Below are 17,727 nucleotides of genomic sequence, written 5' to 3' on the forward strand. Positions count from 1 at the left end.
AACTCATTCAAGCAGCCGTCTCAACAGACAGAGCGCTATGTCCTTCACCAAACTGGTATTTACTGAGGGGCTGTTGTGGAAGAGCTGCTGTACTGCAATTTAAGATTTGTCATTTTGTGATCACCTGCAGTGCACGACTGAACCCACTAAATAAGTGTTACCACGTACAGCATGCTGAAGTTGCTCACTGAGGTGGAGAAAAAAGCAACAAAGAGGCGAGATTTTTAACAAAATGTTTGCTTTATTTTTTCAGTTTTTTATCCAGGACAACTCATTCAAGGATAATCAAGGAGAAATAAGCACTATTGTTTTTATTAGAATTTTTTTTTCTCTGTTTTTACATTTTGTCGGAGATGGATGGTGAATTTTATCAGGATTGGTCAAAGCAAAACAAAAAATAATAAATGAATATATAATAACAATACATTAATAATTAATTCAATACAATGAATTGTGGCGTCAATGACAGAATAACAATGGCCCAGAAAACGTAGGGTTGTTATTGTTTTCACTGCTTCTTCTGTGGTACTGCAATAATCACCAGCACTAACTCAACTCAATCAACAACAGTAGAGGAAGAAATGGAGCGCGTTCACAAAGTTCTGCACCCCAGCCTCCTGAAGAGGAAACACTTTTTTTTTATTATTTAAATAATGTTTTATCAAAGCTTCTGTTTTTTATCTTCATAAAACGATTCTAAAACTTCTCTGTCTTCTTTAAACCTTTTTTTTTTTTTTTGCATTTTTGATTCGTTTTCCTTTTCAGAGATTTTTTTAAAGTTTTTCGTCTCCATTTTACCACAATGTGTCCGTTTTTGCAAGTGTGGTTGCCTATGTGTTTTTGAGAATCTGTATCTGTACCCTTGTGTGTGTGTGTGTGTGTGTGTGTGTGTGTGTGTGTGTGTGTTGATGTGTCCTTGGCTGAGGCCTGTTGGAACAACTTTGAGTTGTTTAAGTGCTTGTGTGAATGCAAAGCCTGCACATATGAAGCATGATGATGTGTTTTTAAATGTGTATGGTGTGTGTGTGTGTGTGTGTGTGTGTGTGTGTGTGTGTGTGTGTGTGTGTGTGTGTGTGTGTGTGTGTGTGTGTTTTATGTCCTTACACTGCTTTACCTGTCGTAAGGTCATTGCAGCAAAGACATTCATACTGAGAGGTTGAAGCTGGCTCAAACAACAAAGTGTGTGGCTTTTAGCTAGCTTTGTGTGTGTGTGTGCATGTGTTGGTGTTTGTGTGTGTGTCTACAAAGTGAGCTTATCATGGAGTGTGTTGAGCTAGTATGTGCACGAGGGTGAGTAGACTAAGTGAAGTGGGTGTCTCTCAGTGCCTATATAGGGATCAGTGTAAATGAATGTGTGTGTGAGAGGGTGTGTTGATACTGTGTGAGTCATGTGTTTGCACGGCTGTGTAAAGCTTATTATGAGTCTGTATAGCCACTGTATGGTGTGTGTTGTGTGTGTGTGTGTGTGTGTGTGTGTGTGTGTGTGTGAGATAGAAGGCACGGAGGGTGGTGTGGGAGGCTCAGTCTCTCAGGTCCATGCTGGAGCCGAACAGGGCCACCAGCTGCTCCTCGTAGTGGGCGATGTTCCTCTTCATGATCTCCTTACAGGAGCCCAGGAGGCGCTCAAACGCCTGGATGTCTATTACTGCAGAGAGAGAGAGAGAGAGAGCGAGAGAGAGCGAGAGAGAGAGAGAGAGAGAGGGCCGGGGGGGTAGAGGGGGGGGGTAGAGAGAGAGAGAGAGAGAGGGGTTATGTGTGTCTGTGTAGATTCATTTCAGCGGCTCACACATTAAGATGTCACAACAAATGGAAACGATCCTCTGAGCTCGTTGTTGTTGGCTTTAAAATGTTAGAATCTGAAACTAACAGATGACAGGAGCACTTTGTTAAACCCATACATGGCTAAAGACTCTTCAGTGCTCATCCATTTACAGTCAAAAGAAACACAGCTGTAAAAATCAGAATAAATAAACACATTTCAGACACTGAAGACAGATGATTCAAAGACACATTAACAAGGCTGTAAAAATCCAAAGTGGGAAAAACCTTGAACAGACAAGAACCCACTTGTCCCCTGCATTCCCTCAGCACACCAACAGGCCGGTCCACACACTCACCGTTTCCTCTCTTAGCATCAAACACTTGGATCAATAATGAAATGTCTTTCAATTTGAGCTGACTGTCTCAGTTTGTGCTTAGACATTTGTTAGATACAGAACAGTCTAAATGCTCTTACAGGGCCCCAGAGGGCCCTCAAAGTCCTGCTCATCTTTTACATCTGCAGCAGAACAGGAGGTGAGAGTTGATGTTGCCGCAGTAATGTTGAGTGACTGTTTAAAACAAGGTGTTGCAGTGTCAGTACAGGAAACGCAAAGCACTCAGTGAGCACACTGACTGTATGCATGGCTGATACTGAAGGGGAGAAAATAAGGGAGCACAAAGAGTAAGAGTGATTGACAACATCTACCATGAGAAAAAAACCTGGGTGAAAACAAAAGCTGTGCAATTAGAGCCATGAAAAGCAGATTTCACAGCACAGAGAGGAGAGGTGTCACAGAAACATGACCAGCTGTTAAAAATCCTGTGTTCATTTGACAAACTGAAGAGCCGTTCATCCGCTGCAGAGGCTGAGTTAGTGGACCCACTTTAAAGCAAAATAATTACTGAACGGCCTTCAATTCGACAAACACACAGGGAGACGACAGACGAGATGACGAGCCACACACAAACCGTGGATTCATCAAAACTCAAATGCCACTTGATATATGATAACAAACTGCTTGTAACAGTTCAGATGAATACAGCAGGCCTTGCTGTGGGGTTGAGTGGTTTGAAAATTGCTTATCAAATGCTTTTAATTTCACATTTAGTTTAATTATATGCCCAGGATTTACTGAAACTTTTAAATGACAACTTTATGAAGAACTTGATGTGCAAACTTGTTGCGAACGAATGAGCTGAAAGTAACAGAACAAAATATTATCTAATAGAACAATTTGAAAGATGCTTTAATCACTTAGAAATGTTCAGAGAGGTACTATAGATTCAGGTCCCACCTCTGACACCGGTGGAAACATTAAAACAATAATAGACACATCTAACATCATCACAGACAAACGTGTTTAATGAGGTGTCGCCGAGCGTATTCCGTCTTACCCAAACACTTGACGTTGCCGACTGCGTAGGCTGAGGCGGCCCGGGGCTTGTTAGTGACCAAGGCCAGCTCTCCAAAGTACTGACCCCTGTTACAGCGCGTTATCTCCACCTCCGCATTGTCTGCATGGTCTGCCTTCGTCTGCAGGGAGGGGGCGAAGGAGAGGAGAGGGGGGCAGGGAAGAGGATTAAAGGTTAGGAACCACTGAGTGCCTCATTCTTTTTCCCCCCAGCGAGAAGCACTCAGCGGCTAAGCGGACAATTGGGATTCCTGCTGTTGCTAGGCAAAACCAAATAACACTTTTGTACTCTGGTGGGTTTTTAATGAGGAGTGTAGGTTGTCACTGACAAAACCGTTTGCACAGAAACTACCTGGTAGAAGAAGAAATCCACTATTGTATTTATGCATATTCCTGAAGCAACAAAACACTTTTAGAATATCAAACTGCCTCTGAGAGGAATTTCTCTTCTGCTTTTCATTTGAGTGATCTGCCCTGGAGAACTGGAGGGAACAGTGATATAAATTCACCTTCAGGTAAAATCCTGACATTAAAGGAAAATTAAAGGTGAAGCATCTTACTTTACTCTTCATCATGATCTTCACCTCCCCAGATTCTACAATATAGAAGCATTCAGCCTTGTCTCCCTGAGCAGAAAGAAAACAGACAAGTTATCATCACCTTGAAAAATAGTTATGTGTTGTATAGAAATGTGGACACCAGTCATGCTCTCCCTGTGTGGAATATCAACGATATCTGTCTCTTACCTGTGTGATGATGCGCTCACCATCTGAGAACTGCTTCGCTCCTAATACATCCACAATCTTCATCCTCTCTGTTGCCTGGGCAGAGAAAAGAGGAAGAACACGAGGAGGTTGAGAGAGGAGAAATAATGGGACAAAGTGTGGGGGCAGAGGGAGTCGTTTCCAGGAATATGTGCAGATTATGACCATGTGAAGTTCAGCCTTCCCTCCCTCAGTCCCCTCATCTTCTGCCCTCTGCTCCTGACCATTCAGCTTGACTTTGTGAGTCTTATGGTGCAAAAAAACTGTTGTGGGGATGTTGTTCAGAGGGCCACATTTCCTAAAACCTAAGGGCCCAGGGGCCAAACATTTCACTGAGCTGTTCTGATTATGTATCCTGACACAACATGCCACCACATTTTCAAAGCCTTTATTTTGCTACATTGCAGAAGAAGCCTAATGATTAACTATAGGCCTCAAAACAAGTGTAGCTTCAAGTGTATAAAACAAGCTGCAATATTAACAAGAGTAAACACGTAGTTTTCAACAACACATCCTGTCATCAGTCTGACAGAGAATTTGGTTAATTCTGACATCGCTGACATAGTTACATCACAGCATTTTTTAACTGACAAAAAGAGGAAAACAACAAAGAGAGCAAGAGAATGAAAAAGGTCAAGATGAACTGAACCGGCCTGAGCATTTGATCTCACACAACTAGAGACTGGTATCAAGATTTTAACGGCACTACTACTTTTACCAATATTGTCTATTAATCCGCTAATTGAACAGTTTTCTTATCTATCTACTTTTTGTTATTTGACTTGTAGCTTGTAGCAAGACTTTTTCTTTAACAGTATTTTCACTGGACAGTAGTGAAAATACCCCCCCCCCCCCCCCCCCCCCCCCCCCGCTCTGAATGACCTGAAACTGAAATTGAATTTCTGAACAACAGTTCAGATGATGCTATGTCCATTTCAGATTGAATTAGGAAATCTATTTATCTATCTGTTCTCTAGTAGGCTACTGAGAGCAGAACCAGTGGTTTAGAGGATTTATTGTGGCAGATACATCAATATTTCACATGAGTTTTTTTCTTTAGGTTTTAAATTGTATTTATTTATAATTAAGCAATTGATTGGCAGGCCAGTTTGACTTGATCGATGGGCCGGAGTTTGCTGCCAGTTGAACATGCCGGCTGTAGAAGCAGCATATAACTAACAAAATTATTTTTTGTTACCACCAGAATTAAATACAACATTACTCAGTGAACGTTGACCAGAATTTTATTCATCATTAACTATTTCCATTGTCAAGTAGCTGGTGTTGTGCTGTCAGCTGAAAGGCTATCCTCACATGTGATGCTGTTTCTCTGTGTAGTGGGACAAGAGAAAATAACAGACTTGCACACAAATTGCTGGAGCCAGTGAGAGGATTAACAACTGTCGCACTCACCTCCAGTGATTTGAGTAAGGGCACAGACTCAATGAACGACTCGTACATCCTCCTCTTCTTGGCATTGTTCTTCACAATGAGTCTACGAAATGTGGCACGGTCCTGGAGAAAACAAACACAAGTAAACACACTCCTCCTGAAAGCTGATCCTCTCTTGACTGTTGGACTGTTGCTGCTCTGCTCGACCACAGGGAGGAGCTGCAGCAGCACAAACCATCAGAGCACAACACCGGCTCCATTCATAGATAAAAGGACTCCATTCTTAACATGTCTGAGCATCACAACTCAATGTACTGCATATAGTAACTGAAACTATTCCTAATACAATACTTAGGAGAGCATGACAGAGGACAAGAGTTTTAAATGCTTTTAATATTTAAAAAAGGCGACAGAGATTGGTGAAAAAATGTGGTATTGAAATATAACTGAATACACCTAAGACAACCTCCACATTACTGAACAATAATAACTACAGAGTGGTCTTTACATAAACTCATGATTATTACCAAATACAGTGAGAATGGACCAGAGCATCACACATCTCACTGGCCGGTTTTGCTGTTTGTGTGTGTTCGTCTATTTGGATGTGCTTACCAGTCCCCATAGTGCCCCCTCCTGGGTGGCGATGATGGTGGCGGCACGTGGCGTGTTGTACATGAGTGCCAGCTCCCCGAAGCTGCCCTTATTGTTATACTGACCCACGCATGTTCCCGATACCACTATGTCATACACACCCCTGGAGAGAGAGACAGAGACGGAGAGTTAGGAAAAGAGAAAAGCAAATAAACAGGAAATAGAAAACCAAAAAAAAAAAACAGAGGAAAGAGAAATAATAACTAAACCAAAAAGGGAACACAAAAATTAATTATTGATTTCCTTAATTGAGCAAAACATTAAGAGGTGATTGCGTTTTGTTTATTGATCTACTGACTGGTTTAAATAGGCATCTAATTACAGATTATCTGAAGCCTCTGGGCACAACCATGTTAGTCTGGTGCACTGGGTGTGTGCATTAGTGTGTATAGTTGTATTCTTTTCTCTTAAAGCAGTTCTGGTTAAAATTGTTGTATAACTGCATGAGAATTATCAAAAAGTGTTTGTCTATATGTTACAGATAGAGTGGTACTGTACTTCAGCAGAGAATCTGAAGTACAGTGTTACCCCCCACCCCTCTCTTTCTCTGTATGAGGATTAAACCTGGGGAAGGTAATTTGCAGTGTTGTTGCTGGCCAGGATTAACCAGTCCTTTTGAAAGATAACCTGTCCTCCCATTGGCTGCGTAGTGGGGCTAAAACCCTTGTCGCTAGTGGAGTATTAAGTATTACTTAGTTTGACTGGATTACCACGACGATGGGGACGATGATCACTTGTGTCGTAGGTTACCTGAGGTCGGTCTACAGGGCTGATAGTTCTTTATTAAAGAGACTATGCAGGTGTAAAAGCTGTGACCATTGATTACTCCATGAACAATTCATACACGGAAAAAATTCAAAGCTTAAATTGGCAGAATTTTGAATTCTTTACTCTTTTCTGAAAAAAAGAAAAAAAAAAAAAATCAACAAGTGAGTTAAAAAAATAAGAATAAGGCTACTTCCATTACAGCCAGAGGACATATGGATGTTGCATCCTGCATGAAGAAGATATATGCAGCGTAAGGATTTTCTCTGCATGTCAACCCGTGGGCAGTGCCTTAAGACAGAAGTCGCAACATCTCACTATCAAAAAATATAAAAAGAAATCTGTCTCGGGGGACTGAGCTTCAGAGTCATTTCTGAACAACTAAGACCTTTCAGTGTTAGTAGAAAGATGCAAGAACTAAAGCAGTGATAAAATGACAGAAAAAGCCAAATAAGTAGTTCATTATTTGTTTAATAAGAATAAAAAGAGAGGATACTAGTGATGACTTTCAGCTGGAACATTAACATATTCAAATGAACTTGTGTGGTTACATAAATGCAGCTCCAAATGTCTTTTAGCCAATCAGAACGGATTACCACAACATCCTCTTCACATCATTTACATATCACCCCTTCCATTATATTTATTCCTCGTCCCTGAGGGATTCTGAGTGAACCCCAGTTCCTTCCTTTCCTCAAGGCTTCAGAACACGATTGTTCGGGTTTGTCTGAAGGGGGGTCCTCATATATTAGTAGTAAACAGGTCAGCTCAATGCTTGGAGGGTACAGTTATGCTCTCAGTCTCCTTTTATGCCTCATACAATTGTCAAGATTTATCATTTTTTGAGTCAGCTCTGTGGAGATTGCATGAATCTCATCAATAATAAACACATAAAACACAGTGTTAGTGTTTCTATTGTCAGCGAACATTATCTCACACCAACAGGAATGCAGAGGAGACGCATGTATAATGATTAAAGACATAATAAAAAGTTTAAATAGGAAACATTTAAACAATGCGTTATTCTTTCCTGTTTTCTTTCCTGCTTTTCTTTCTCTTTTCACTTTATCCCTCCATCGCTGTGTGTGTCCATGCTCACACCCCACCCTGCTGGTGACATTAGCAACCACCTACGCTTTTAACAGGCCAGGGAAAACCCCGGGATAGTATATGACCAGGCAGGCGTGCTGCTCTTAAAGGTCATTGCATGTCTCATGTAAGGGAGCACACTGTGTTTGGCAGTGTGTATGCAGATGGAAAGATAGCACACAACAAGTGGAACTAAACCACTGTGCTGAACTGATATGTGCCATGCCAAGAATGACTAGAAGCTGGGGTGGGATAAACAATGACCAGCCACTAGCCAACACTAGTGGGTCTGTTCTCTTTTTCGGGGCAGAGGTCAAAAACCCCTTTTTTTTTTTTTTTATGTTCAGTAATCACTTGGACTGTGACCGGTGAACAAATCACTGTTAATTCCTGTGCAGTCTCAGGGAATGTGAGGCAGCTTGGAAAGTTGCTTCCATTACTTTAAAATAATAAAATCACCATTCAAACCTACATTGTTTTCATTTCACCTTTTTACACTACAAGGTCGTGGGAACGTTATTGCTGTAATTAACACAATTACCTGCAGATTGATATTTATTGTTTTCTTTGTAATACTCAAAAATATGCCAGTTTTTCACATCAAGAGTGAGGAGACCTGATATGTGATACTAATATATTCCCACCCAGGGAACAAAACCTTCCTGTGAAGCTCTGTGTACACAGCAGCAGTTTACATTGGGAATATGGGAGGAAAATTACACACATGGCCTTTGTTGGTATCATACAGACACACACCAACCATGATCATAAACAAGACCGTTCTTAGTAGTCCACCATTATTCTCTACATTACAGTGATTAAGATGGATGGAGGATGGAGATTTTTGAACCTGTAACTGAAGGAATTGTATTTGACTGGATTGTAATATTTCTATTTCTCTGTGTATGTAAATGAGCTCATTTCTATACAATGCAACACACACACATACACACACACACACAAAGTGCAGCCTCAAACAAAACCACAGAGCTGAGCTGACACACAAATAACTAGTAAATACTATACAGGACAGGGACACTCATTCAGTGTAATAAACACATATTTATCAAACACACAGAATATGCATACAGACGTCATCCCAGCCTTAGTCACCGTTTTTGGAGTAACTGTGCTGTAAACCATTGTCATCTCCAGTCTCTCAGTCATCTAAGCTCACAATAACACACCGGCAGTATTTAAATAAACAAACTGACCGGCTTTAATGATCCGACACAGGTTCCTGTCTCCTACCTCTCTATGACGTAGAAGTTGTCTCCATCATCTCCCTGGTCGATGACGTGCTCCTGGGGCTGAACCCTCAACTCAAACATGGCGTCCAGCACCTCCGAGAATTGCTCCTGGATGAGGGATGAGAGGAAGCACAAGAGAAAACAGATAAGGCGAAGAAACAAGGAGCAAGATTGGAAGGTTGTGTCTGTGGATGTGTGTATATTTGAACTAGCAACTCAAGATGCTATCTTGCTCGTGTGAGCACTGCTCCTGAGGGGAGACGAGATGAAATTTAATTATCCCAGTGGTGAAATGAAGTGCACAAGGGAAAGGACATGGTGCTTTTTAAAAAAAATATCATGTCAATTTCTCCGTGTTTTTCCAGTATATGTGATTTCAGGGCAATATTGTTTTCTCTTGGGTTCGAGTCAATCATAATGTGATAGATTTATTGTTGTAGATGCCAAGTGCTGCGTGGTTCACAATAGGAACAGAAATAGGTTTTAAAAACATCAAATTAATTTTAAGCACATCTTCTCAGCCAAAACAAACATGTATAAATCATGTGTGGCAACATGAGTTTTGGATTTGCTCTCTGGTAAACAGACCAGACAATCTACTGGTGCACAAATATAGGAGGGTTTCAGCTGAGTAGTTTTACTACAACAAAAATCAAGCACATGATCACAATACTGTAGAATGGGCTTCTATGAAGGTTTCTATCCAGTAAGACAAGCATATTAAGATGACTGAGATTGTACTGGTTCATGATACAATGTAAACATGCAAAGACATTTAACAAGTGTTTCTTTGTCCTTTTTCTCTGCAGTTTATCACCTGACCTGCCTCAAGAGCAGCTGCCTCAAAGTGTGATTTCTGATGATACAACTGAGTGACCAGAAGGGCAACAACTGTACTTTGTACGAGCATTGAATGGTACTTCTGTGAAATGTATGATGTTTTTGTTGAGGCTGTAGTTTGTTATGGTGTAGTATTGTACGCCATGGGATCAAGTGACAAAATATTGGAAGCATCTTTGTGTATAAAGCAGTCCATTAAACCGCTACTCAGGAGGAAGCCACAAACCATGCAACATAAGTGACTGAACACACAAACAGCTACAGTAGTTATCTAAACTAGTATTTTAAGAAAGCAGTATTATTTGCAGGTCTACTGTTCCATTCATCTAGTCACTCAGTGCAGCATTAATTAATATAGTCGTGACTTTTCTATGTGTGGATGTAGAAAGTTAATGAATGCAGAGATGGTTTGATGAGGATCTCATCCCTCCAGCAGAGATCCAGAGATCCATGTTTTTCCTTCAGCCATCTGGATGTGATTAGTTTTCTGCATGGCCCATGTGCCTGTGTACACGTGTCTTCCTGTGCATGTTTTTATTTACCTGATCTAGTGTTTTGAAGAGCAGGATGTCTCGGCAGGCCTCCTGCAGTCTGCAGCGCTGTTCATCTGTTTTGGGGTGAACCACTCTGGGCTCTGCGTCTTCATCGTCCTCGTCTGGGTTGAATGCCTCCGCGCACACTGGAGAGAAGACATTTGCAGATCTCATTAACATGTCCTGTGCAATCACACAGTAATTAGACTGAGCAAACAATCCAGGTGAGAGTGTATTCTACAAACATGTTCAGAGATGAATTAAGTCACAGTAACAGCAAAGTGTTAATGCAATGAGACTCCAATCAAAAACTATAAATATCCTTGATGACGAGGATAAAAAAATCAAAATAAAACAAACAACAACAACAAGTCAACAGGTTGTAGGCAGCTCAAGTAGTGACAACCTTGTAAAAAATACACTTCCACTACACTAGTGGACGAGGAACAAGTAATACAAAATGTTCAGAAGGTTTTGATGGACAGACCGACAGTCACTTGTGATCTGTGACAACATTATAATGTGTCTTAAGTGGTATAATGAAGGTTTGGAGGGTTCATTTTCCAGTAACCTTCTCCGACCGTACACTGATAACAACCTCTGCTGATTCAACACAACAGATATCCATCATTGTGACGGACAACTTTGTTTTTGGAGACGCATTAAATGTGACAGTTAGTACAAGGAAAGGTAAGATGTTACACAAGCACACGCACAAAGCAGAGAGGAAGTTACTGTATGTGACAAAACGAGGCGATGGACTGCAGGAGAAGGGAAGAGAGGACGTCTCTACTACAGGACAGTGAAGGAGCCCAGGAGTGAGGAAATGACACATGCCATGTTTTACCACAATGGATGACAAACACTGACAAGGTTATTTCAAGTTGTCACAATGTATCTGTATCTTTCCTCCAACTCTATAGGAACACACAACACTTCATGTGAAATTTACCACATCAAAGTCTCTAAGTGTGTGTATGTGTGTGTGTGTGTGTTACACAGTCACATAATGGGGACTTGTTTCCCTTATGAGGCAAAAATCAAGTCCCCATAATGTAAATCAAGAGATGTTTTAAAGTTAGGTTTAGGTTAAGCAGGTTACGGTTTTGGTCAGACAAGTAGTAGTTAGTTAAGTCTCCAGGAAATGAATGTCAGTGTAATGTCCTCTGAAGTCATGGAGTCACAACTGTGTGTGTGTATGTGTGTGTGTGTGCAATCATGAGTATAAGGTCTTATCTCTCAGCATTCATACCAATCATGTTTGGAACAGTGTGACCTCTGAAGTGTTAACGTGTTAACTCCTTCGGTTCAGCTCGATCCGGTACATTAATACAACGGACCAAATAAAAAGCAGCTACGACGTGGGTCTGAGCCACAATGTGATGCAGCTCTTCTGGAGAAGGAGGACATGATCTAAACCAAAAACAGGATACTGCCTCAAATGTCAAGGGCTTTACGAGTGTGACAACACAGATGTTAGTATAAGTTTTCATCGTTGTGTATTCTTCACTGGTATGAACACAATTCAGAATCAGATAAGGCAGAAAGTGCACGCAGGTCCATCATGTTCATCTAAAGTTGCTCGAATCAGATTTGCTTTGTTTCCTTCATGCTGCCAAAACCTCAATCTACCCCTGACAGGCAACAAAAACACACCTCAATAACCAAGCAACTTGTGAGTCTGCGTGTGTTTTGTTTACAAGCCCTCGTTCACCTGTAAGGGGGCAGTGTTATCAAATCTGATGCAAATATGTAATCAAGATATCATTTCCACCTAATTTTGAGCCAAAGAAAATAAATAGTGGATGTGACTGCGGCCATATGTTCCTGGTGTAAGAAAACACTGATTTCTAATGACATGGATCCTGTCGTCCTCCCCGACCGCATGTCTGTATGCACGTCTACACTGGGATTGTAAGAGATTTTTCCTCAACATCTGTCTGTCAATTAATTAGACCTGTGTTGCCTCCTCAACACACTTTTAAAACCCACCAAAGCCTGTTTCTGAAGTTTTGTTTGGAGAAACTAAAAATATTTAAAGCACCATCCAGTGTAATGTTGACAACATTCCCTTAACCTGTCCTGTCTGCAGATTCAGTCACTGTCGTTTCCCATTACTACATTTCCCAAAATCATTCTGAAAGAAGCAAACATATTTCACTAGCTACCAGGGTATGTGTGTACAATGCAGGAGTAAAGTAAGCCAGAGATAGATAGATAGATAGATAGATATTCTGTGGATTCACATTTTCCGACCTTAAACCTGCATTAACTGAGGTCACTTGGGGACAGGAAAAACAACTTGTGAACACAACATATCACATATCACCATTTAAGTTGATATGGTGAACTTGTTCACAAAAAGTTGCCTATTTACACATCCAACATTTACATTCATTTGGAGCTGTGTTTCTGACCACCTGATCAATGTAAGTCCAATATTCACTCTTTTAGCTCTTGGGGGAAAGATCTGGTTGTTTTAAGCTGCTAAATGCTGCACAGTATTCACCAGCTAGTCACCAACCGTGTCTGCCTGCACAACAGCCTGCCGACGCCAAAAAGGACACTATGAGAGCTGTGAGAGTGAAGCAAAACAGTAACACTGTTGTCCAGACACCTAAAGAATGAGCTGAAATTTCCGATAAAGTTCCATAAAACTGAAGGGAGCTGCACATCTTTCCCCTGACAAAATCTTTTCTTCTGGGAAAAGATCGTCCCTGATATGGTTTAAATTTAGTGCTCGCTTCCCATAGTTCATTTGAGAAACAGAGCACTAAATTTAAACAAAATCTCCCGTAGTTCAAATGGGAAACAAGCAAATTAATTGATTTATTTGATTTTTTTTCCTAAACAGAAAATCTATTTTCTGAGATGTTAAAACTAGTAAACTGTTCTTTTAGAAGTCCCAAATGTATTTAACAGTTTTTATACACACTGCTGTATACACAAACACCTTGATAAGGTAATGTAATGCAATATAATGGCCCTGCGATAAATAATACTCCACTTTCAACAAGTTCTTTTTTCTGCAAATACTGCCTTCATCATTTTTCTGTGACTGAAGTGTACAGTATGTGTGGTATTTCCTAAAGCTGTACTTAGTGGTGTTGCATTATGCACTACATTATTTCTGCTCAGTGTAACAGAAAGTGTGTGTACATATAAAAATACATAGGAAAAGCACATCACACAGAGCTTTTATCCCTCTTTTGTTGAACACATACTTAGCTGATAGAGGGATAGATTTTTATTTCAAGCCTTAATAAACCTCCTTCCTGTGAGAGAAGTTCAAATTTGTGAAAACACCACACACATTAAACAGCTGTGAAAAAAACAACACCTTTCTACAACCTATAAACTACAAATGGGAATCTTTTTCAACATAACTAAAAAAAAAAGACCTTTGTAGTAACAACTGAACAACGCTCCACCTTTGTTGTTGTGTTAACACATTTCTCTTTAGAGTTCAAAAAGGATCATTGTATTTTACAACATTACCACGACAAAGAAGGTCTACTTCTACCACACAAAGACACTTCCAACCACTTTGTTTACCACATTACAACAAGGAACTCTATACAACTTCATTTTCCATGGGATTGCAATGGGATCACACCAGTCATTACACCCGTCAACATGTTGACCCATCAGTTCTCAAGAATCATTACTACATTATTATAATCCGCAACAGTGGGGCTGGTATTGTTTTACTTACTTGTTTAATGATGTAGTAATCTAGTGCTCATGAGTCTGACCACACCCATCGAACTCACTTCACCTACACACCTGTCAAGTTTTGTCTTTATCTTTACTTTATCTTGCACAGTTGTGACGCTATCGTGCTACTCAAAACACCTCTGTGGTAGTTCTGCTACAGTAGGTGTCTCCATGATGACACACAAATACAGACACACACACACATACACACACAAAACAATACCAGCCCTGCGATCACGGCTGGTAATTAACAACACATGCCCCACAACAAACTACTACTACATAATCTACTCAGACAAACTTTTAAGACGCTGGTATCGACAGCAGGGTCAACGACGACAGTGGCACAGCCGTAAAGATAAACATCAGCTGACACGCCCAGAGCCTAATCAAAGTGCAGAGCTCTGTGACGGCTGACGACATTCATTTACTCATATGTAAACACTAGATGGAGTGTGAGAAAACAAGACCATCGCACACACAAGCTCACAGGCGCCAACACAGAGACCAACCGCACAGACACACAAAACCCTAAACACACTGCAGCGGCACTTCTTAGACTCTGTGTTTTGCATGCATGACATACACAAATACGCTCACACTGACAGAGACAGACACACAAATCAGTAAGTCTACCGCTTGGCCTCAACATGACACACGCTGCGAGTGAGACACTTAGGCCGTGATGTATGCAATATTGTCTCTGGTGTGGATTACACTGAAGGAACATGACGTCAAACACATACATACACAGACACACACACACACATGCTGGTGAACACACACACACACACACACACACACACACACACACACACACACACACACACACCTTACCTGACACTCTCCTGTTGAATCTGCTGGGTGGTGGCGCTGCAGAGAGAGAGAGAGAGGGAGAGGTGAAATTAACATCATTGTTTTTACATAATGACATTTAATACAGTTTTGTGATTGCTTTGAAATCCTCATTACAATTATCTGCTCTGAACAGACGGTATTCATAACAAGAGGTGAAGTGAAAGAAGGAGATTTAGAAAAGGAAAAATGGACAAAATAGTAGACAGTGAATCAGCGTTGGAGACACAAAGATACAGACAGTCAAACAAAAGGCAGCAAGAGGTGAAGAGAAAAACAAAAGTAAGTCTTTGCTCAAAGATATAGACAGACCTGAAGACAATCAGAGAGAGACAGAAAAGAAAATGTGAAGAAAGGAGTATTTTCAGTATATTTTCTTTGAACAAGTGAATGCTACTGTAGCAGCAGCTACAGCCTCCAGCTTTATCATCATACACACACACACACACACACACACACACACTCCACCTCTAATGAATGGCAGTAATATTATTTAAAGACTGTAAATTGAAAACTAACAAAACATCAGCCGCTATAATCACACAATGGTGAAGCCAGAGAGATATAAGTGGATTAACAAATAACCTAATAAGAGCCCTCACAGTTTCTGTACTAGTAAAATATTTATAAAGAATAATGTATTAGGAGAGACATAGGATGAAAGGGACTGACATTTATTTTGGTATTAAATCCATCACACTGTGGCTTCATTACAGCGTGTCCTAAAAGCTCCTGTTACATCTAATCAATTTGGCTGTGTGAGCCAGCAACACATTACTTTCCCCAAATGTTGACAGGTGCCCTATCTTCATTTTTAATGCCAGTGTCAACTCATCCTGGTTTCTGCGTTCACACCTCACAAATGGACGAATAGGTTCAACCGAGGTTTGCGTTTGTTTACGTTTTGACTTGAACAGCAGGCCCGTCTGTTCCGGTGTAGCCTCCACAGCCTCAAGCTGTTGCAATTCACTGTTTGGATACACAGATGCTGCCGGGACACTGTTAACGCTCCCGAGCAGCCAGGACGGCACATGTGATATCTCTGTGCTTTAAAATTCAGCCTTCAAGGACTCACAACAGCACACGCCTTCCCAACTGTCCCCTCGTGTAAAACACAGAGCTGCCCCTGACCTCTGACCCCTCCCCCCCGTAGATTACCAGTATTACAAATATATTCAAATACAGGTAAATATCATCAAACGTATGATGTGTCTAAGTAAAAACCCTGTCAGTACTGAGACCAGCTCAATCCTGCTGCTGCTCTTTCAGACCTGGCATCTAGGTCAGACCCTGTAATTGAAAAATTAAAATGTCTTTCCTAACAATAGATCATAGCTAATCACGCTGTTTAGCTTGTTCAGAGTGCAAACATTGGACCAATGAATGTGTTTATATTCAAATTAAGACTCAAATATTATTCAAGCTACTAATCTATTTAAGGGTTGGCTCATAAGAACACTCAGTGCCTCTTACACTAGGCCAAAAGAGTTAATACACTCATTATGTGAGATCCAAATATAACAGGTAAGAGAGGCTGATATTAGCCCGGAGAGAGGAGCAATATATCTAAAATGCGTTATCCTGTTGTGACAGTACTGGTTAATAATGGTTCAGCGGAAGTATCCAGAATATTCTATGTATACTGAGATGTTTGCAATCAGGGTATTAAGCTGATTAACAGCCTAACCCAGATCAACTCCTAACCATAACACATCTCAGCATTTAAAGACAAAAATACAAGCACACAATGCAAACAAATGTTTCTATAGCATATGCATTTTGATTCTTTATGTTAGTGGGTAACCTAATTTCAGCCACATATTCAGGCTGATGCAGAGCAGCCACGTCCTTTCTCTTGCTGGTGTCGAGCCCATAGTGGCAACAGCCCCACTTTGAAATCTCACATTTTGCTCAACTGAGCCCCATGAGCACAGACCGGGGCGAGATGACTCTTGCCCATCTTGACAAATTTAAGGATAATATAGGATAAGGATAATTCGCTTGTAAAATCCTGACTGTTGTAGACTCATGTAAAACCACACACTGTAAATATCTTTAATACCAATTCAAGCAATTAATAAAATACAACAGCTTTGTTGTTTATGTGTCATCAGTCATTTCACATTTGAGCTCTCATTCTGTGATGAAATATTTGTTTCACGCATTTTTTGCCTGATGATGTTACAGAACCTTTAACTAATGTTTGCAACAACATCAAACCAAACACAGAAATGTCTAAACAGCAGCTGTAATTGGAGGCTAATAATATCAAGAATGAACAAACCGTGTGCATGATGGAGAAACAAAAGGGTCGTGTATGTGTATGTACAGCATGTATGGTTGCGCAGTCAACAGAGTATGTCTGCATTCTGTGTAAATGGGCTCTCGCCTTGTGCAGCACTTGTGTGTGCCTATAGGGGCATCCTGACCTTGGGCTTTTTTGTCCTTGAGTGTGTCTGTGTGCAACAGGGTGTTAATTTACACACACAGAGGGTGAGGTCAGGGCCCTAAACACCTGCTTTCTAACACTGGGCTGTTACTAGCCAGCATGGACATAGTTTGCCGCTGCCGCACACATACACACACACACAGCATGTGTCCTTTGCTACCTTATTACCATCCTGTCAGAGCCCATTAGATCTAGGCTGTGAAGACGGGAGCCTGGGGGAAACTCACACATACACACCACTTTCCC

The 17,727-nt window shown here is 40.8% G+C and overlaps 1 protein-coding gene across 2 annotated transcripts in view; it reads right to left on the minus strand.

Annotated features, from left to right (window-relative positions):
* Positions 1-221: 221 nt before the first annotated feature.
* The window catches only part of prkar2aa (protein kinase, cAMP-dependent, regulatory, type II, alpha A), a 45,487-nt gene continuing 27,981 nt past the window's right edge, over positions 222-17,727 (minus strand). For both annotated transcript variants that reach the window (XM_071475222.1, XM_071475221.1), the window contains exons 3-11: positions 15,015-15,050; positions 10,470-10,606; positions 9,089-9,195; positions 5,945-6,086; positions 5,351-5,452; positions 3,920-3,994; positions 3,734-3,799; positions 3,157-3,295; positions 222-1,645 (exon numbers count right to left, since the gene is read on the minus strand). In XM_071475222.1, coding sequence (XP_071331323.1) covers positions 1,521-1,645; positions 3,157-3,295; positions 3,734-3,799; positions 3,920-3,994; positions 5,351-5,452; positions 5,945-6,086; positions 9,089-9,195; positions 10,470-10,606; positions 15,015-15,050 — 929 coding nt within the window. In that variant the 3' untranslated portion in view covers positions 222-1,520. The remainder of the gene's footprint in view (positions 1,646-3,156; positions 3,296-3,733; positions 3,800-3,919; positions 3,995-5,350; positions 5,453-5,944; positions 6,087-9,088; positions 9,196-10,469; positions 10,607-15,014; positions 15,051-17,727) is intronic.

The sequence above is a fragment of the Trachinotus anak genome, unplaced genomic scaffold (assembly GCF_046630095.1).
Source record: "Trachinotus anak isolate AG129_WGS33_773 ecotype Australia unplaced genomic scaffold, CSIRO_AGI_Tana_v1 ptg000004l, whole genome shotgun sequence".
Classification (NCBI taxonomy): domain Eukaryota; kingdom Metazoa; phylum Chordata; class Actinopteri; order Carangiformes; family Carangidae; genus Trachinotus; species Trachinotus anak.